This window comes from Manihot esculenta, chromosome 8 (assembly GCF_001659605.2).
Source record: "Manihot esculenta cultivar AM560-2 chromosome 8, M.esculenta_v8, whole genome shotgun sequence".
Classification (NCBI taxonomy): Eukaryota; Viridiplantae; Streptophyta; class Magnoliopsida; order Malpighiales; family Euphorbiaceae; genus Manihot; species Manihot esculenta.
Window position 1 is genome coordinate 27782821 of NC_035168.2, and position 22127 is coordinate 27804947.

A 22127-nucleotide genomic window follows, 5' to 3' on the forward strand; every position below is an offset into this window, starting at 1 on the left:
TTTAAGAAGCCATATCTCAAGTTGCCATAATTGAAGAGCCAAAGAAGGAAAGTATTTTGAAATTCAAATCTCCAAGGTTCATATTCAGATATTGGATTTCAAGATCCAGCTCATTCAAGAAGCCAAATCTTGAAGATCACATGTTTCCCATTTCATGCCATGCACATTCAAAATTCAAAAATTCAAAAGGAGGCTCCACCTTCCTTATTCGTGCATGGGCAGCCTCTTAACTCTTTAGGCAACATCTTGAAGATCTTGGACAGTAATTAAAAGACCAAAGAGCCCCCACTTGCAATTCAAAACATGCTCCACGTTTTTGCCTTAACCCATGCACAAAGAAGGCACATATGGGACCAAGGGCACTTTGGACAGCCTCTAAAAGACTCATGGATTGCTACCAAACCTTGGGCAGCCTCTCAACACCTATTTAAAGGCCTCAAGAACACAAGAAGAGACACAATTCAACTCTCCAAATTCGGCCAAGCAAGGGCAGCCACACTCCAAGGGGCTTCTCCCCTCAATTTCGGTTCTTCTTTCTTCTTTTCTTTAATTTTCTGTTTTGGTTCAGCCATGAGTGGCTGAAACCTTCTTTCTAGTTGAAGTTTGGTTGAAACTAAGGTTGTTTAAAAGGTTGTGAGATTTGAACATAAAGTGTTTGCTTTTGATTTATTCAATATTCATGCAATTGCGCTTTGATTCCAAGATTGCTTTGTTGTTTTGATCAAATTGGCCACTTGATTCTTGATTGCAAAGTTAATTGATTGTTGGATTGGGATATTTGTTAGTCCGTAATTGCTGGAAATATTCTGTCCATAGAACACTTGGTGTAAAAACCCAAGAAATTGTATGATCTAGCAACATCTCATGCGTTTGAGTAGCTAGGGTTTGGATCTTTCTTGTTCTTCATGCAATTGGCAATTGTTTTGATGCCTTTGGCCCAAGGACGTTCCTTGGCAATTTGTTGATTAGTAATTGGTTAGAGGACGTTCCCTAATCAGTTTGTTCATAAGGAAAGACATGGTGGTGAGAAGGGTCTTCCACCCCCATAACCAACCTATTGAATCAATTAAGATAACCATGTTTCAATGATCAACCAAAACAACCAAAGTGGATCCATATCTTCAACTAGACTTTTCTCATATTGATTTCTTCTTTTATTTTAATTACTTGCTGTTTTAGTTGCTCACAATAGTTGTTAGACAAATCAATCTCAACCCCCCCCCCTTTTTACTTTTATTGCACTTTACTTTAATTCAGCTTTTAGTTACTTGCTTTCCATTGTGTTTTCAATTAGTTCTCTTGGTCTTGATTGAGAAAAATAAATAGGTAATCAATTCTCTGTGGATTCGATCCTTCACCACTATCTGCAGTTGTAAATTGTAGGTAACCAAGAAGGTTATTTTTTACCAGTTTCGACAACCGCACTGTCAAAAATTGGCGCCGTTGCCGGGGAATTGATTTCACTTGTTTATTTTTCTTTCATGACCAGATCTGAACACAGGGACACTCTGCCCTTTTGATCAAGAAATTGAACGCACCCTCAGAAGATTAGGAAAGCAAGCCTCTGCGCCTGAAGGACATTCTGCCCAACCTTCGGCCGCCGAACCACCCCAACATTCGGCCGCCGAAAGTCCTCTACTCCAGCCGCCAAACTTCATCAACATTCTGCTGCCCATCATCTCACCCAAGTAAGTCACCATCACTGAATTAAATCATGGACGAGGCAAGTACACCTTTTCGCCTTGCGGAACTTTATGAACAAATCGCTGCTGCAAGAAGTTTTATTATAGACCAAGCTGAACAAGCTCTTGAAGTACGTCCATGTTGGGGAGACCAACCAAATTATGACTATGGAAGGGATAACTACTACAAAAACTATCAAGCCTAAGCAATACCTGAAGATCGCAGAACTAAACTTTATAAAATGTTGGAAACTTTGCAAAATGTCCAACAAGAAGTGGATCGAATAGCTGCCAAATGGAGAGCAGACATGGTAAGAAAAGAGGAAGAGCTTCAAGCTGGTGAGACAGATGAGGAAAGTTGGCAAATTCAAGAACAAGATGCTGAAGAGACATAACCAGAAAACTGTTTGTCCAAACAAACTGATCAAACAGAGCCTGTTGATAATTTGGATATCATTGATTGTTTGAACAAAGATGTTTTTGATATAAAAGATGATATGCTAAACAATGATCTTTGCAGGAAAGAGAGCCAGAAAGAGCCAGAATTGAAAGAAACTGACTATTGCATCCAACAGGTAGACTGCAGCCAAGCGGAGGATGAAGAAAATGCTGTTGCACCACTTCAGGAAGGACTTGCGCAAACTGAAGCCATGACTTTTCAGCCGCCGAACTCCACCATCTTTCGGCCGCCGGACCCTTCACCTCAGCTCTCATTGCAGACTGAAACCATCTCCATCGCATCCTTTCAACTTCCAGCACAGTCAAGCTCCTCCAGTCCTCCCTTTCAGTCAGACCTTGCGCAAAAGGAGGCCCCTGGATCCAGTTCTGCCAAAAGCCTTGCGCAAGACAGTCCTGCAACACTTCCAGTTTTTATCTCATTTTTAAGTTTATTATTGTTCAGTTTATTTTCGGTCATAAAAAGAGAAATAGCCAATCTTGTGCAGAAGGAGCAAACTGAAACCAATTCAGCCATGGATCCAATGCAAACAGCCCATGCTCACAAGGAACAAGTGGAAATCCAAGAGCCAAAACCAAAGGAGCATGCGGATCAATGCCTTCCCAAACCTCCGGATAAGGTAGAGTTTGTTTTGCCAGATCTTAGTACCAATTTGCAGCTACACATGGAGAAACATGAATTGGAATTCAAAGTTCTGCCCAATCATCTCAAAAATGCAAACATAAGGGCTAGAGGCACACCTCATCTGAAAGGAGAGAAGCTCATCATGTTACTTCATGAGTACACGGAGAAAATAGGATGGGCTATGACCAAATCAAAAGGAGTGCTACACTTTTTGCTCAATACAGTTGGGACGCTTTTTCCTTCCCCAATTACTTGAGCCTTGATCAAGTGGATCGCACCATGCACACCACACCCAGGGAAGTACTCAGTTTCCTTTGTTCTTTTATGTTTTTTATACATTGAGGACAATGCATGATTTAAGTGTGGGGGTGCATATATCTGAATTTTTACTTTTAAGTTTATTTTTGCTTTAATCTCTAGTTTGCTTGCATTAGGTGAAAATTTTTCATTTTTTGTTTTTGCTTTCAATAAAACACACACAACCACAACCTTCTTCTTCTTTTTGTTTTGCTCCACTCAAACTGATGAACTACGTTGGATGAGTTTTTCTTTCCATGACCCCATTAATGTGATAACTCTTTAAACTTATATTGAATCAATTGCAGTGGGTTATATTCATGTTTGAGAATTGCCTTTTGAATTGAATCTTTGAGTTTGCCATGGTGAAAAATATATTGATGACCCTCAATTGATTGAGAATAAATTAAAGTTGTGTGAATGAACTTAATGTGACTTAATTTAGCAATTGGTGTTGAATTGCCCAAATCATTGAGAGAAAGAAAATTCAGCAAAGGCAAAGACCTCAAAAGCACAAAGTAAAAAATTGTTCCAATGGTCAAAAGACTATGAACAAGGCTAGTAGCCACTTGGATAGGTGACCAACTGAAAAATATAAACCATGACATCAAAAATAGGTTGGTGACCTTTCCAAGCAAGTTCTAAAGTGCAAAAGCCTGAATAAAGTACTTCAAGGTAAGGGCAAGTCAATCCAAAAGCTAGAAAAAGTCTTAACAAATTAATGTGCATGTCTCTATTGAGGAAAACAAATCCTAACCATGGTAAGCAAAGGGAAACAAGGAAAGGGGGTAAGTAATCTTCATGCATATATTCTTCACTGCAATGCTTCAAAATAAGTGTCTAGAGTATGAGCTTAAGTGGTAATAAGGATCTAGAGGAAGAAAACTTATTTGATTATGTTTATTTGCTTGAGGACAAGCAAAAGCTTAAGTGTGGGGGTATTTGATAGAGCATAATTTAGTCCATTTTATATTAATATTATTGATGAATATTTACATGATTTCTGCTTAATTTAGTGCTTTTAATATTATTTTGCAAAAAATGGTGTAAAAGGATATTCTGGAGAAAATACCCCTAAAACTGCCTTATTTGGAGCAAAAGAGAGCAAGCCTGCCAAGTTGAAATCAAGTCAAGTTAAATATGGAAAGTTCTAAATAAGGAAAGTGGCAAAGAAGGAAAGAACATTCAGCCAAAGCCATTTGAAATTCGAATTTCAAATCAGCAAGTTGCCTTTTCCTTATTTAAGAAGCCATATCTCAAGTTGCCATAATTGAAGAGCTAAAGAAGGAAAGTATTTTGAAATTCAAATCTCCAAGATTCATATTCAGATATTGGATTTCAAGATCCAGCTCATTCAAGAAGCCAAATCTTGAAGATCACATGTTTCCCATTTCATGCCATGCACATTCAAAATTCAAAAATTCAAAAGGAGGCTCCACCTTCCTTATTAGTGCATGGGCAGCCTCTTAACTCTTTAGGCAATATCTTGAAGATCTTGGGCAGTAATTAAAAGACCAAAGAGCCCCCACTTACAATTCAAAACATGCTCCACGTTTTTGCCTTAACCCATGCACAAAGAAGGCACATATGGGACCAAGGGCACTTTGGACAGCCTCTAAAAGACTCATGGATTGCTACCAAACCTTGGGAAGCCTCTCAATACCTATTTAAAGGCCTCAAGAACACAAGAAGAGACACAATTCAACTCTCCAAATTCGGCCAAGCAAGGGCAGCCACACTCCAAGGGGCTTCTCCCCTCAATTTCGGTTCTTCTTTCTTCTTTTCTTTAATTTTCTGTTTTGGTTCAACGACCTTCTTTCTAGTTGAAGTTTGGTTGAAACTAAGGTTGTTTAAAAGGTTGTGAGATTTGAACATAAAGTGTTTGCTTTTGATTTATTCAATATTCATGCAATTGCGCTTTGATTCCAAGATTGCTTTGTTGTTTTGATCAAATTGGCCACTTGATTCTTGATTGCAAAGTTAATTGATTGTTGGATTGGGATATTTGTTAGTCCGTAATTGCTGGAAATATTCTGTCCATAGAACACTTGGTGTAAAAACCCAAGAAATTGTATGATCTAGCAACATCTCATGCGTTTGAGTAGCTAGGGTTTGGATCTTTCTTGTTCTTCATGCAATTGGCAATTGTTTTGATGCCTTTGGCCCAAGGACGTTCCTTGGAAATTTGTTGATTAGTAATTGGTTAGAGGACGTTCCCTAATCAGTTTGTTCATAAGGAAAGACATGGTGGTGAGAAGCGTCTTCCACCCCCATAAACCAACCTATTGAATCAATCAAGATAACCATGTTTCAATGATCAACCAAAACAACCAAAGTGGATCCATATCTTCAACTAGACTTTTCTCTTATTGATTTCTTCTTTTATTTTAATTACTTGCTGTTTTAGTTGCTCACAATAGTTGTTAGACAAATCAATCTCAAACCCTCCCTTTTTACTTTTATTGCACTTTACTTTAATTCAGCTTTTAGTTACTTGCTTTCCATTGTGTTTTCAATTAGTTCTCTTGGTCTTGATTGAGAAAAATAAATAGGTAATCAATTCTCTGTGGATTCGATCCTTCACCACTATTTGCAGTTGTAAATTGTAGGTAACCAAGAAGGTTATTTTTGACCGGTTTCGACAACCGCACTGTCACCTCCTCTCTGCTGAAATATGGGACAAACTGCCAAGTGATTTTTGGCTTAAGGCATCTGCCATAACATTCGCCTTACCCGGATGGTACTGGATCTTGCAATCATAGTCACTAAGCAATTCTACCCATCTTCTCTGCTCATATTCAGCTCTCTCTGACTCAGGATGTACTGCAGGCTCTTATGATCTGTGAAGATCTCACATTTAACCCCATAGAGGTAATGCCTCCACATCTTGAGTGCAAAGATTACTGCTGCCATCTCTAGGTCATGTGTAGGGTAATTCAACTCATGCTTCTTTAGCTGTCTAGAAGCATAAGTAATCACCCTTTCATTCTGCATTAGTACACAACCCAGTCCCACACGGGACGCATCACAAAAGACTGTGAAGTCCTTATTACTAGTCGGCAGAGCTAACACCGGTTCTGAAGTCAACCTCTTCTTTAGCTCCTCAAAGCTCTCTTCACACTGGTCAGTCCACACGAACCTCTGGTTCTTCTTAGTCAATCTGGTCATGGGAGCTGCAATCTTAGAGAAGTCCTGAACGAACCTCCTGTAGTAACCTGCCAAACCCAAGAAACTCTTGATCTCTGTCACTGTAGTGGGTCTAAGCCAGTTAGCTACAGCTTCCACTTTCTTGGGGTCTACCTCGATTCCATTTTTTGACACCACATGCCCCAAGAAAGAGATGCTCCTTAGCCAGAACTCACACTTGGAGAACTTGGCATACAAGCCATGTTCCCTCAAGGTCTGCGGAACTAACCTCAGATGATGGGCATGCTCCTCTGCATTCCTGGAATACACTAAGATATCATCTATGAAGACAATAACAAAGTGATCTAGGTATTGGCTAAACACTCTATTTATGAGATCCATGAATGCTGCAGGGGCATTGGTTAACCCGAACGGCATCACAAGGAACTCATAATGCCCATATCTGGTCCTGAATGCTGTCTTCGGTACATCCTCTTCCCTTATCCTCAACTGATGGTACCCTGATCTCATATCTATCTTGGAGAAACAACCTGCTCCTGCTAGCTGGTCGAATAGATCGTCGATCCTTGGCAACGGGTACTTATTCTTGGTAGTGACCTTGTTCAACTGCCTGTAGTCGATACAAAGTCTAAGGGATCCATCCTTCTTTTTTACAAATAGCACTGGAGCACCCCAAGGTGAGGTACTCGGTCGGATGAAACCCCTATCTACCAGCTCTTGCAACTGCTCTTTTAACTCTTTCAATTCTGCTGGTGCCATCCTGTAGGGAGGGATAGAGATCGGTCTAGTTTCAGGCATCAGTTCAATTTCAAACTCTATCTCCCTAGCAGGTGGTAAACCTGGCAGCTCGTTTGGGAAAACATCTAAGAACTCTCTGACCACTGGCACTGAGGCGGGCTTTCTGACATGACTATCCAGCTCTCTCACATGAGCTAGAAAACCCTAACAACCCCTCCTGAGTAGCCTACGAGCCTATAGGGCTGATATCAAACCTCTAGGTGTACCCCTCCTGTCTCCTCTGAAGACAACCTCTGACCCATCCTGACATCTGAACTTGACTACCTTGTCTCTGCAATCCAAGGTAGCACCATGGGTAGATAGCCAATCCATCCCTAGAATGACGTCAAAATCTGTCAAATCTAGAACCACAAGGTCGGCAGAAAGGCATCTCCCCTCAACAAAAACTGGACTATACTGGCAGACTGACTCTGCCACTGACGGGTCACACTTGGGTCCACTGACCCATAGGGGACACTCTAACCCAGAGACCATCAAACCCAACCTCTCGACGGCTCTCAGAGCAATGAAAGAATGAGATGCACTGGGGTCCATTAATGCATACACATCAGAACAACCAATGATGAGATTACCTGACACCACGGTGTTGGATGTGTTTGCCTCCTACTGAGTCATGGTGAAGATCCATGCTGGAGCTGACGGGCCCTCACCCCTGAAACCCGCTGAAGAAGAGGCTGTCCCTCTTCCTCTGCCGACTGAATCAAGGAGGAATACCTGGAATGGAGCTTCATGATATACCTCCTTGACTTTTTCTGATCTGTATCTAGATTTTGCCCGGCAAACGGCAACAGCTCCAAAAACCTGTCTGTGAACTCATCCACACTCATCTCATCCGTCTACCTCAGCTGCTCGAACTCAATCATCTTCAATTCTCTTGAACTGTCAGGGAAAGCCCATCCTGCAAACTCATTTGCAAACTCCTCCCATGATAGGCTGTCCAACCTCGGGTTCACATAGTTCTTAAACCACTCTCGGGCCTTCTTGCATTTTAGTGTGAACCCAGCCATCTGAATGGCTCTACTGTCATCAGCTCCTATCTCATCTGTAATTGTCTTGACCCTCTCAAGGTACACAAACGGGTCATCACCGGTTTCAAACTGGGGAGCACCCAGCTTCATGTAATCGGTCATCTTGACCTTGCTCCCCCCAAATGAGCTAGGTTTAGGCATTTGGGTTTCTGGGACAGTAGGTGCTGGTGGTGGTGGAGGAGGTGTAGCATCCCCTGGGGTAGAGTTTGCTGTACCTGGATGGTAGGGTGGGGGTGGATACATAGGGTACTGTGGGTACGGTGGGTAGAAAGGTGGATATGGCATCTGAGAGTGATAAGAGTTAAAACTAGGGTAATCCGATGTACCTCCCATCAAATACCCGGGATTATGTGAAAAGGGTGGGTAGAAAGGTGGCTGAACAAATCCCGAGGCCTGAGTGCCTCCTTGGACTCTCCCATTCCCTCTTCCGACATACTTACTCCGAGACTGCCATCCCTCCTCTGATCCACATCCATCTGATGCCCCACATCCTCTGACATATCCCCTTGCACTGTTCCCCTCACTGATCTGCTTCTACCCAGATCCAAAGACCTTCTAGGGTCTCTTACTGCTCTTTCTCTGCTGGACCTACTTGACATTGCCCTAGGCAATGCAGGAGGACGGGCATCAGTGCCCTCGTCCTGGGGTGGTACTCCAGTCAATCGTGTAGATCGACGAGTTCCTCTCATCCTGTTTTCTGAAAAACAGCATACATCACATACAACATTAGCATCAAATGGTTCATGTGCAAACGCATGAACCCGCATCACATACATCACATATCAAAGCATAACATTAATGCACATGCATAAAATCATGGCATTTCACATCATCATTCAAGACAGGACTCTTCATCCTATCCTAGTGGACATGATTTTCTTATTGTGCTTGACCTTCTAGAACATCTATGAGCCCAACACTCTAGGTCCGACCATATGAACCTAGGGCTCTGATACCCATCTGTAACGACCCGAAAATCGGACCGCTACCGGCGCTAGGATCCAGATCGGCTTAAGGCCGCTGGGACCCGTAGCAAGCCAAACATTCATCCTGTGAACCTGTTTAATCCCATACATGATCAACAACATACATAAAAATTTTAAACTTTTCTTTCATTCATTCACCAAACTCAACCTGTGCATGCATTATACATAATCATAATCATCAACCCACACTGGAGTCCTCAACAATGCTCCAATGGGGTAACATACATACATTAAGTTTGGTTTTCGATAATCATCATTAAACATTAAGATCATGTACTAGAAAGGAATTAACATAATACTATGGTCAAGCACAACTCTAAACTTCCATAAACATTATTACATAACATTTATATATCATACTTTTACATTACATCAATATCAATGTCCACATCTAACTATTACATACACATGACTCTACTTCTGCTGACCTCCTGGTCTACCCTGTACCTGCAAACCTGGGGGTTAAGGGAGAGGGGTGAGCTATAAAGCCCAGTGAGCAGAATAATTAAACATTCAATTTAAATTTCATGCTTTCATGAAATGCAACATATCACAAACAATTCACATCAAGGATGAACTTGTCACCAATAGCCCACTACTCATTCCAATAGTGCCAGGGGCGTAGACTGGGCCTCACTGGTCTTTCTCTTACATTACATGTATAACATAACTATCCAATATGCCAGGGGCGTAGAATGGACCTCATTGGTCTTTCTCTTACATAGTGCCAGGGGCGTAGAATGGGCCTCACTGGTCTTCCATACCGTATCACATCATATCATAACGTAGTGCGGCTAAAGGATCATCCAACATTCATCCACATCAACAACATATTATGCAATGCAACATATTCGTGAATTCTAATGCAAACACCCTAGTATATCTCATGGCATTCATGATGCGTGTATCATGCTCAGAATTTATTTATTTACTTTGAAACAAAATAAGGTATTCCACTCACCTCTGGCTGAAGCTCTAACAGACACGGAAGTAGCTGAACTCACTGCTGGGGGCCTCGGTTCCTCGGGTCCGAACCTACACAGGTGGACTCAAATGAGGGACCTAACAAACATAAACATGACTCTAAAATACTGCTCAAAACCCCCTAAAACACCTTAAAAAAATCACATAAATCATGCAAAGGAGGGCTGAACAGGGCACTTTCGGCGGCAGGTTCGGCGGCCGAAAGGCCCTCCAGAGCCGAAAGTCATGCACCTTCGGCGGCACTTTCGGCGGCCGAAGGTTCCCTCCAAAGACGAAACTCATGCATGTTCGGCGGCACCTTCGGCGGCTGAAACTCCCTTCCAGAGCCGAAAGTCCACTTTCGGGGGCAGGGTTCGGCAGCCGATACATGCAACCAAAGGCAGGTTCGGCGGCCAAAAGGGCCTTCAGCTGCCGAACCTGAGTTCTTCCCAAAAGGGCAGAAACTCAGCTCAACATGCATAAACGCCTCACAACTCATTCAATCATGCATTTTCCTATTCTACAACATGCATACTCAAGCATACAAGCTCCTAGGGGCTTCAAACTATCCTAAACCCCATCTACAACACATCAAACATGCATATCCAACATACATTGTTCATAAACGCACAGTAAACCCATAAACTCCACATAAACCTACACAAGCATTTCTACCCTAATAAACTTCATAAAACTTACTTAAAACATGAAAGGAACTATGGATCTACTCTTACCTCTTGTAGAACGAGAGGAGAGACGATCCAACTCGGAGATGGGGAGAAATCCGCTCTTTGGTCTCCAAGTTTCCAAAACTCGCTCTTTTATTCAAATATCTTCAAATCAACATAAAGCTTGTTAAAACATGAAAGATCAAAGGAAAAACATCTAAAATTAACCATGGGAGAGCAAGAACTCACCGTGGCCGAAAATGGAGAGAAAACTCGCCTGTTTCGGCCATGGAGCTCTTATATAGGGGCTGGCAGACCACCTTTCGGCAGCCTAAAGTGCCTCCAAAACTCATGCAAGTTCGGCGGCCGAATCTTTGAAACTTTCGGAAGCCTAACTTGCCCCCCTAAACCATCCCACGTTCGGCGGCCGAACCTGGAAATGTCTCCTTGGTCTTTTTCATTTAAAACTCAATTTCCTTTTGCTTAAAACCATAAGATACATTAAAATATTTTATAAAAACATGATTTTACCCTTCTAGAGGCTTCCGACATCCGAGATTCCACCGGACGGTAGGAATTCCGATACCGGAGTCTAGCCGGGTATTACAGTTGCTTCTTCTATTTTCGCCATCGCTCCCTCTGATCGTTGTCGTTGCTTCCATCAGTCTAGTCCGTCTGCCGTTCGGTGTTGCTCCTCGTCCTCAGTCACGCCGCTGCTACGTCCGCTGGTAGTGGTTGGTTCTTCTCTCTCCTCCGCTGCTCCCTTTGGTCATCGTTGCTGCATCATCTAATTCTCATCGGCGCATCCGCTGGTCCAGTTCTTCTGTTGTCCGGTGCTGCTCCTCGTCCTCAAGCAAGCCTCTGCTGATTTTCGCCTCATCCGCTGGTCCAGTCACTGCAAGTTTGAATTAATTTTGAGATTGTGATTTCAAATGCTCTCTTTTTTGTGTAAATTATTGAAATGGGTTGTTGAATTTTATTGATATGTTAATGTGAGATTATTGAAATGAGTTGTTGAATTTTTTTGTGTGATTATAATGTGTTGTTTTTCTTGCTGTTTGCTGTTTCAATTCTTATGATTGGTCTATGTTGGTGTGTCCTTTTGTAAGTTCTATAAGTTGAATGTCGATGTTGCGAAATCTAAATACTTTGATTTTACTTATGGTAATAGTATGTTCAGAAACTCAGAAGGAGAGTGGCTAAAGGGCTTCACTGTTGCCTTTGGCACTAACTCCATCTTAGTGGCTGAACTCAAAAGTATATATGAAGGATAAAGCTTGCCACATTGCCTGGCTATCATAATTTATTTATTGAAATTGATAGTAAGGAATTTTATCCAGCTGTGAATGCTTGTGCTCATGTGGCATGCCTAGGTGATATTTTCTGTTATCAGATGACCTATTGCACCAAAACTAAAACTATTAAAAGTAAGTATTTTTTCCATAATATGGCCAGAAAAGAATATATGTGATCTCTCCTATGGTAATTTTACATAGAGTGGCTAAAGCCTAAAATATGCAACATCTTAGCTGCAGACTTCTATATTTTACAAGTTCAACAGAGCATATAGAATAACCCTCTAAATCATTTGTTTCTTGTGAACACTATAATTAAATTACTAAAACATCATTTATTTAGCATTTGTCACAACTACATAGTTGGATAGTGAAGCCAGGGAGACATCTAGATTAAAACCAATGAACTGTCACTTGACAAAACAAAGCTCACCTTGGAACTTCGAGCATGTTCAAGCCGACTATCCATTTTATTATTCAAATTCAAAAAGCTCACCTTGCAACTTCACTTTTTTTTTGTTCACCTTTGTCAAGGTCAACTTCAATATTGCCAATATGTAAGAACTAATCCTCATCTACTCTGTGGTACAACCAGACTCCTAATTACTGTCATGTGGTTGTTACCTCATTCAATTGATATACTTGCTTGTTTTCTAGCCACTATAAGATTGGCAAAACTATACTTCATAAAATATACTAAATTGCCAATTCAACTATTTTTGGTAGAAATAAGCACAGTATTAATATCAGAAAAAAGAAAATCAATTGTGGTTCAGCAAATCCCAACTAGTCATCTACTACAAAGTCCTACCTTTAAGCTCATAGTGAATTTAGTGAGATTCTTTTGGCCATTAACATATTGCTATTATTGGAGAATAATTTTAAACTGGTTTTTGTACCTCAGTGAGAATAATAAGTGTGAAAACTAGATAGCAAAAAGTACTCCTCTCGGCCCTAAGAGCTATGCAGATTTTGGATGCACAGCTGAAGGACCTAGTTCTACTACTCAATCTGAATAAAGAAGCCTTAATAAGTTACGTTGTATTTGAGGGTTATTTTCACTTAATTCTTTCTTTTTGTCAGAAAAATACTTTTTATTAATAAATTTTTCTAAATATTTCAAATGATAGAAAATATGTAAAATATTATTAAAAAATTTTATTAGTAGTCAATAACATTATATTAATTAGCAAAATTTATGAGTATTAGAAAATTTTATTAGTAGTCAATAACATTATAGAAAATATATAAAATATTATTAACCTGCCATCAACTTCTTGTAGCATTCTGGAATGAAGAGATGCTGCAGTTGTTGTGATTTCAATGATTCCAGTAGATTGTGATTTCAATTCTTCTTGTTTTCTTGTTGTGTGATTCCAGTAGCTTTTGAAGAAAATCCATAAAACTCATAACTGGAGGAAATATTAAGATCTTCTGAAATTAAATATAGAAGAATGATATTTTGAGCAATATGTCTTTCATTAAAAATTATAAAAGCTAAACTAAAATTTTAAAAAATCAACACAATGATAAGTTACTCCATAATTGATAAATTTAAAAATAAAATATATTAATTTTATTTAATTTTCAAAAACTAACTTATTTTCTTATTTAAAGCTGTTTCAAAAATAAGTCTTTTGAGCAAGAATGATATTTTGAGCAATATGTCTTTCATTAAAAATTCTAAAAGCTAAATTAAAATTAAAAAAAATCAACACAATGATAAGTTACTCCATAATTAATAAATTTAAAAATAAAATATATTAATTTTATTTAATTTTCAAAAACTAACTTATCTTCTTATTTAAAAATAAAATATATACTTTTGGGGATGTCTTTCCCTGTAAGTCCTCCTTCTCAAAAACTAACTTATTTTCAATTTTTTAATTTTAATTTAAAAATAAAATATATTAATAAATTTATACATAGATGTGTTAAAAAAATTGCCAAAAGTACAGAAAATGATAACAAGACTTATGGTCACCTCTTCCTTAAATTTAAAAATATTTCATGGTAGTTACATTTTATTTTCACTTGATTATTTACATGAAGTGTAGTCAAATGAACTCAAAGTATATTGGACTTGGTAGATTTTCCTGGTTTTGGAGTGACAAAAGTTTAATCAAATGAACACAAGGTATATTGAACTTGGTAGATTTTTCTGGTTTTGGAGTGACAAAAGTTTAATCAAATGAACACAAGGTATATTGGACATTGTAGATTTTCCTAGTCTGGTTGAGTTGAAGGGAGCTTCTCTTTGTCTTCGTCAACTTTCAAATTGATAGTCATTTTCTTTGGTTGGATGAATTAATTGATATAGTCATCTTTCAATAACTTAGATTGTGATTGAAATTCAATATGCAAATATTGATAGTCGTTTTGACCGTTATGACCAACTCTTTTCTAGGTACAATAGGTACAATATGCATTCTGATAGACGTTGGATGTATGCAAGACTAAAAGTTGGTCTACTAAATCCTTTATTCCTTGAAGGATTAAATGAATTCATATCAGCTGCCAAACAGTTTCCAGACTGTTTGAATGGAGAACTAATTAGGTGTCCATGTAATCGATTTAAGTGCCAAAATCGCAGTTTTGAAGATGAGAATACAGTTAGGTTTCATCTGATGAAATATGGGTTTGTTAGAGACTATTACGTATGGTATTTGCATGGCGAAATTCAAAACTACAATGCGGTCCATAGAAGAAGTAATATTGATTCGACTGACAACACTTGCAATGTGGAATATCAACATGGTGAGTTCTCTAATGCTTATGAGCAACTAGTTGCAGATGCAGCAGGGCCTAGTTTCTCCCCATCAATAAGTACTGAGCCTCCAAACCAATCTACTCAGAGATTGTATGACATGTTGGCCGCTGCTAATCAGGAATTGTGGCCAGGTTGTGAAAATCATTCACAACTGTCAGCTGTGGCAAGGATATTGAATATCAAATCTGAACATCATTTGTCCGAACGTTGTTTTGATAATATTTGCCAATTAATCAAAGAAATTTTACCTACTGATAATTTGTTTACTGATAATTTCTACTCTACAAAGAAATTGCTTGAAGGCTTGGGATTACCAATTCAGAAGATTCATAGTTGCTTAAATGGTTGTATGATTTATTGGGGTGAGGATAATGAATTGCTCAGGTGCAAGGTGTGTGATCATCCGAGGTACAAACGATTGCAAGAAAGCCAAAGCTCTAGTAAAACCCAAGTTGCTTATAGTAAAATGTATTACATGCCAATCACACCTAGACTACAAAGGTTGTACGCATCTAATGCTACAGCTAAGGATATGACTTGGCATGCCAATCATGGGACTAATGATGATTTAATGCATCATCCAGCTGATTCGCATGCATGGAAAGCTTTTGATAATAATTGGCCTCATTTCAGTGCTGAGAAACGTAATGTCCGTCTGGGACTATGTACCGATGGTTTTCAACCCTTTGGACAATCTGGTCAGCAATATTCATCATGGCCTGTCATATTGACACCGTACAATTTACCTCCATGGTTATGCATGAAAGGTGAGTATATATTTCTCACTATACTTATCCTAGGGCCTAGAAATCCAAAAGATAAGTTGGATGTGTATTTGCAACCCCTAGTAACTGAGTTGAAAGATTTATGGGAGAATGGAGTTGAAACATATGATGCATTCAATAAAGAAAATTTCAACTTGCGAGCTGCTTTAATGTGGACTATAAGTGATTTTCCTGCTTATGCAATGTTATCTGGATGGAGCACTGCAGGACGGACTGCTTGTCCTTATTGCATGGAAGATAGTGATGCATTCACATTGACAAGAGGAGGTAAGCAATCATGGTTTGATAATCATCGCAAATTTTTACCTCCTAGCCATTCTTTTAGAAGAAACAAAACAGCTTTTAGGAAGAATGTATCTGTTACTAAGAAAGCTAAACCACCTATTTCCGGTGAAGAAATACTGAAACAGATTAATGAATTGGGGTTTAAGAGGGTTATAGATGAGGATGCATTTGAAATAAATTCCCGTCTATCAAAGCAATGCGGTTGGCGAAAAAGAAGTATCTTGTGGGATTTACCGTATTGGAAAAGTAATTTGATTCGACACAATCTTGATGTAATGCACATTGAGAAAAATTTTTTTGAAAATATAATCAACACTGTAATGAGTGTTGAAGGAAAGACAAAGGATAATGCTAAGTCAAGGGCAGACCTCAATGTGATCTGCGATCGACCAGAGTTGGAAATGGATCAAGTCACTAGGAGATATCCCAAAGCTTGTTATACTCTAGATAAGCAAAGTAAGCAGGTGTTATGTGATTGGCTGAAAAATCTCAAGTTTCCTGATGGATATGTTTCCAATATGGGCCGATGTATTGATATGAAGAGGCTGAAGATGTTTGGGATGAAGAGTCATGACTGTCATGTTTTCATGCAGCGGATTATTCCAATTGTATTTCGTGAGTTGCTTCCTTCGAATGTTTGGCAACCCTTAACAGAGTTGAGCAATTTTTTTAGGGAATTAACATCTACGGCTATAAGTGAGAGTGATATGTTGCGGTTGCATGGTGAAATTCCTTTGATCATATGCAAGCTTGAGCGTATTTTCCCTCCAAGTTTCTTTGATTGTATGGAACACCTCTCCGTCTATCTAGCATATGAAGCATGGTTGGCAGGTCCAGTGCAATATCGGTGGATGTATCCTTTTGAACGGTAAGTTCTTTTAACTTCACTTTAATTAAGTTATTTAATAATGTTTACTAATGTTGGTCATATATTTTATAGATATCTGCGACGACTTAAGAATAATGTCAGAAATAAAGCTAGAGTCGAGGGATCAATTTGTAATGCATACCTAGTAGAAGAAGCCACTTCATTTTGTGCGCATTACTTTGAGCCGTATGTTCAAACTAGACATCGAAAAGTGCTAAGAAATGTTGACATTTCAGAAAGTACTGAAAATTATGAAGGCAACCTATCAATTTTCATGCAGTCCGGTCGACCAATAGGAAAATGGACAACCAGATACCTTATGGAGGATGAGTATAAAGCAGCACAAATGTACATATTATTAAATTGTCCAGAAGTGAAACCCTACATTGAGTAAGTTATCGTTAATAAGAAATTTATATATTATTTTTTTAAATTACTTTTTCTAATGAAGTTAAGATTTTTCCAGCATTTACATTGATCAACTGCGCTCAAATGATCCGTTAGTCAATGATTCTCAGATTGACATCAAATTGGAGAGTGAATTTGCTATATGGTTCAACAATTTTGCTCATGATTCGTGCAGTAATATATCCAACAAGTTTATCATATCGCTTGCAAAGGGTCCATTACGAAGTGTGACATCATACAATGGATATATGGTGAATGGATATAAGTTTCAATCAAAGTCATACTGTACAAGTAGAGCAACTATGAACAGTGGGGTGTGTATTAAGGGGTCAAATTACAGCAACGAAGAGAGCGATTACTATGGACAATTGCTTGAAGTTATACGTTTGGAGTATCCAGGTCTTCCAATCAAGCGAGTTGTACTTTTCAAATGCAATTGGTTTGACCCCACTCCAAATGTAGGCACAAAGATCCATAGTAAATATAAACTTATCGATGTAAATCATAAATGATCTTTTAATAGATATGAGCCTTTTGTGCTGGGAGTACAAGCAATACAAGTGATATATACTTCGTATCCTAGCCTTAAGCGAGATAAAATTGAATGGTGGGCTGCTGTAAAAGTCAAAGCACGTTCTATGATTCAACTTCCAACACAAGAAAATACACAACCTGATGAAGAACCATTTCAACAAGATGAAATGGAACACACTGCCATTGTTATTGAAATTGATGATTCAACACAACAATTAAATGATCCAACTGGGGATGTTATTGAAATTGATGATGGTGAAGAAAATGATGAAGATGAAACTATAATAGCAACAGAAACGGACGATGATGATGATGATGATGATAATAATGACTTAGATGTAGATAGTGAATAAAAGGTATAAAATAATTGATATCTATTTTTACTTTCAGTTATTAAATATATTAACTATATGTGATTTGTTTAATGTAAATTTATACAGGATGAGAGGACGAGGACGTGGATCTTCATCACGGGGTCGAGGAGACCATGGCAGGGGTGTCCACACAAATGAATCAGAAAATATCAATCAAGATTTGGTACAGCACACTGCTTTGATTCCTAGACCAGACCAGGGTGAGAGATCTACACAGGGTGCTACATCATCCACTCCTGCTTCAGTACACACATCTGCTACTGCCTCAGCTCCCATAGGTTTGCCACCTATTCCATCGATGGCTACATCTGCATCTGCATTTGCATCTGCTTCTGGTAGTTGCGGACCCACAGGATACAGACCATATATTTCCTTAGTAAACTCAATGTGAGTAAAATTTATAAGTATTTTTAAATATGCATTTAATTTCTATGCTTATTTCAATATAATTATTTTGTCAATTATTCTTCTACAGCATGCAGCCTTCTGATCCGATTGCTAGGCGGATTACCTTGATCTTCAAGGAAAAGTTAGTAGCAGATGGCTTTTGTTGGAAAAATGTACCAGAAGAGGTTAAAGAATTCTATTGGCAAGAATTTAAGGTAATACAAATTTTACAGTACATGTGATTATTTTTACTGTGCATTATTTGTCACTAAATATGAGTAATTACAGAAACACTTCTTATGGGAGGAGGCAATAAAGCAGCTTATGAAGATAGCTTGGAGGAAGAAAGCTGCCGAGCGGTATCGTAGCCTTATGTGTAGCGTAAGGAATGGGAAGGAGAAGAGACTATCACTGACAGAAGGAGTAATGGATGCATGGCAATCCGCTTGGGGAGCAATTGAGTATAAAGAGAAATGCAAAAAATTCTCAAATAACAGAAAGAGTGAAACAGGTGGGCAAGGCGCTGGCCCATCAAGACATTGTGGAGGATCCATATCTCAGTATAGGCATCAACAACAGATGGTATGTACTATTCATTTTCACTTAAATTTTTTCAAATGCTTTAAATTTTATTCAATTTGTTGTGAATTTATATTGAAGCATGTTATTACTATTTATATTTTACTTGTAGCGCGAAAGACTAGGCAAAGATCTTCTACCTCATGAGTTATTTGAGGCTACTCATAAAAAGAATGGTACCTCAGAGTTTGTTGATACACGCTCAAAGACCATTCATGTGAGAAATTAAATAAATTTATAGTAAAGTATTTGATTTGTATTTTATACTGTTATATCACATGGTATCTTTTTTGAAGGACCGCTTTCTAACTTTGAAAGAGCAAGCATCACTGACAGATAATGACAGTAGTCAGGCATCCCGCATTGATGAGGCTCAGTTATACTTTGAGGCAGTAGGTGGAGAGAAAAAAAAAAGGGTGTATGGTCTTGGATCATAGGCTTCAGTTTTCTTCCCAAACAAGACTTCTGCTAGTACATCCTTCACATCAGCTCAGCAAAATAAGGATCTTCAAGATGAAGTGGCTGATCTCAGACGCAAGGTAAAGGAGCGTGAGGATAATGAACAAGTATTGCGTTAGCAAAATGTGCGGATTACCTCTGAGCTCTCACAGGTGAAGGATTTACTTATGCAGCTTGTGAGTCAAAGGCAAGGCAGCCAACCTTTAGCTCCCGGTGAGGGAACTTCTGCACAGCCTCCTGATCAAGAAGATGAAGTTAATGATGAGGACGAGGGCGAGGACGAAAATACTACACATTTATAGTTTCTTTTTTCATTACACATATGTACTAGGATAATAAATATTTTGTTAATTTTTTTAGTTTAAAATTGCACAACTTAATACTTGGATATATGTTTGATTTGATTTACATAATATATGATATTGGATTTGAGTGCATTCATGATAGGTATGACATTTGGTTTTTACATTTTGTTATTGAGATGAGTTGTAATAGGTGAGTGAATTTACATGTTAAATTGTCTGATTAAATTATATAATTTGTAATATTTTATTGTAATTTTATAAATAGTAACGGATTAGTAACGGATTAAGTTGTTACTGATCTGTTAAAAATAGTAACGGATTAGTAACGAAAAAATCTGTTATTACCTTTTCACAATTAGTAATGGATTTCTGTAATAGAAAATTCCGTTACTAAAAAAATCCATTACTAAAACCAACGAAAAGGAAACAATATTTAGTAACGGATTTTCCGTTATAAATCCGTTACTAATTTAGTAACGGATTAGAAAATCCGTTACTAATGCATTAGCAACGAGGTTTGCTGTAACGGAAAATTTTCGTTACAAATCCGTTACAAAATCGTTTTAGTAACGGATTTTTAATAATTAGTAACGGAAATTTCCATTACTAATCCGATAAATTTTTGTAGTGATCAATTATAAATTTTTTAATGCACTAAAATACAATTACTACATTTATTTTTACTACATTAAAACACAATTATTATATTTTTTACCTCAATAATATTATTTTTTTACTATATAAAAAACAAGTATATAAATTCTACAACTAAAATTACAATAAGTTTTTTACTACATTAAAATCATAATTATATAAATTTTCAATCTAAATAATAAAAGAAAATTATTATTGCATTTTATCAAAACACAACTAAAAATCTTATTTCTATATATCAAAAAAAAAAAAACATACACATTTTGTAATACCCGGCTAGACCCCAGCATCGGAATTCCTACTTTCCAGCGGAATCTCCATTGGAATCCGGAATTCTCGGATGTCGAAGCTTTCTAGAAGGGGAAAACAGAGGTTTTTCAAAATGTTTTTAGATGTTTTTATGGTTTTGATTAAGAAAATTGAGTTTTGAAAAGAAAAAGACCAATGAGGCAATTGCCAGGTTCGACCACCGAAAGTGAAGTTCGACCGCCAAAAGTTGTATGCTTTTGCTGCCACCGAATCCCCACTTCGGCTGCCGAACGTAGTGGAGTTGTGGAAGCAGCTGAGGTCGCCAAAGAAGGTTTGCCGGCCACCTATAAAAATGCCCTTTGACCGGAAATGGAGTGTGTTTTACTATCTTTTCGGGCAAAGGTAGGTTTTTATCCTTCTTTGGTTGTTTTCATCTTGTTCTTCAAAATCTTGCAAGTTTTAATGAGTTTTGAACTTGGTTTTTGAAGTTTTGAGCATAGAAGGCAAAGTTTAGAGACTTGAAGATTCTGGATCGTTTTCCTCTACATCTCCGAGTTAGGACCATCGATCCTCTCGATCTTCAAGAGGTAAGCATGGATCCTCACCTCCCCTTATGTTTTAAGCATATTTTAAAGGGTTTAAGAGAGTTTCATGGCATGTTTAGAGTGGATCTAGAAGTTGGAGTATATGTTGATCATATGCTATATGAGATGCCATGATGTAGTTGTGGGGTTTAAACTAGTTTTTAGGCCCCTATATGCATGGAAAAGGGTATATGTATGTTTTAGAGAAGTGGTATGCATGATATGGGTGTTTTTATAGGTTTTGGAGGCTGTGAACTTGAGTTTGGAACAGATTGTGCCTGTTTAGGAAACCTAGGTTCAGCCGCCGAAGCAAGGTTCGGCTGCCAAACCCCTTGAGGAGGCTGTTTTGGCCGCCTAAACTCGCCCCCAAAAGTTTGAACTTTTGGCTCTGGAGGGGAGTTTCAGCCGCCGAACATGCCGCCGAAGGTGGGTGACTTTCGTCTCTGGAAGGACTTTCGGCCGCCGAACCCGCCCCCGAAAGTGTCTGACTTTCGGATCTAGAGGGACCTTCGGCCGCCGAACCTGCCGCCGAAAGTCCCCTGTCCAGCCTTCCTTTGCCCATTTTTCCATGCATGTTTGTGATGTTTTATGGGGTTTTTGGGGAGATGTTCAGAGTTATGTTAGAGTATGTTCGGTCCCTCATTTGAGTCCACCCTTGTAGGTTCAGACCCAAGGAACCAAGGAGGCCCACAGAGTTAATTGATTCAGAGGCTGTTCAGCAGTTGCTAGAGGTGAGTAGAACAGAACTGTGTTTTTAAATTAAATGAAAGTTTTAGCATGTTTCATGCATCATAAATGCCATATTTATATTAGGATGTATTGCATTAGTGTTCACTAAGATGACGCATTGCATTATTTGTTGTTGATGTGGATGGACAATAGGACGATCCATTAGCCCTCTGGATATGGTTTCTATGTAACAGAAGTCCTGAGGAGCCCCA

General features: G+C 38.6%; 2 protein-coding genes across 2 annotated transcripts; both read left to right on the forward strand.

The window, feature by feature from the left end:
- The first annotated feature begins 1714 nt into the window (after window positions 1-1714).
- LOC110607688 lies at window positions 1715-17948 on the forward strand. The gene is made up of 5 exons (XM_021746833.1): window positions 1715-1813; window positions 14285-16653; window positions 16726-17001; window positions 17120-17473; window positions 17585-17948. The coding sequence occupies exons 1-5, from the start codon at window positions 1715-1717 to the stop codon at window positions 17946-17948; spliced, it is 3462 nt and encodes a 1153-aa protein (XP_021602525.1).
- An 88-nt stretch (window positions 17949-18036) lies between these two features.
- Window positions 18037-18598, forward strand: LOC122724438. The gene is made up of 2 exons (XM_043959397.1): window positions 18037-18356; window positions 18445-18598. The coding sequence occupies exons 1-2, from the start codon at window positions 18037-18039 to the stop codon at window positions 18596-18598; spliced, it is 474 nt and encodes a 157-aa protein (XP_043815332.1).
- The last annotated feature ends 3529 nt before the right edge of the window (window positions 18599-22127 follow it).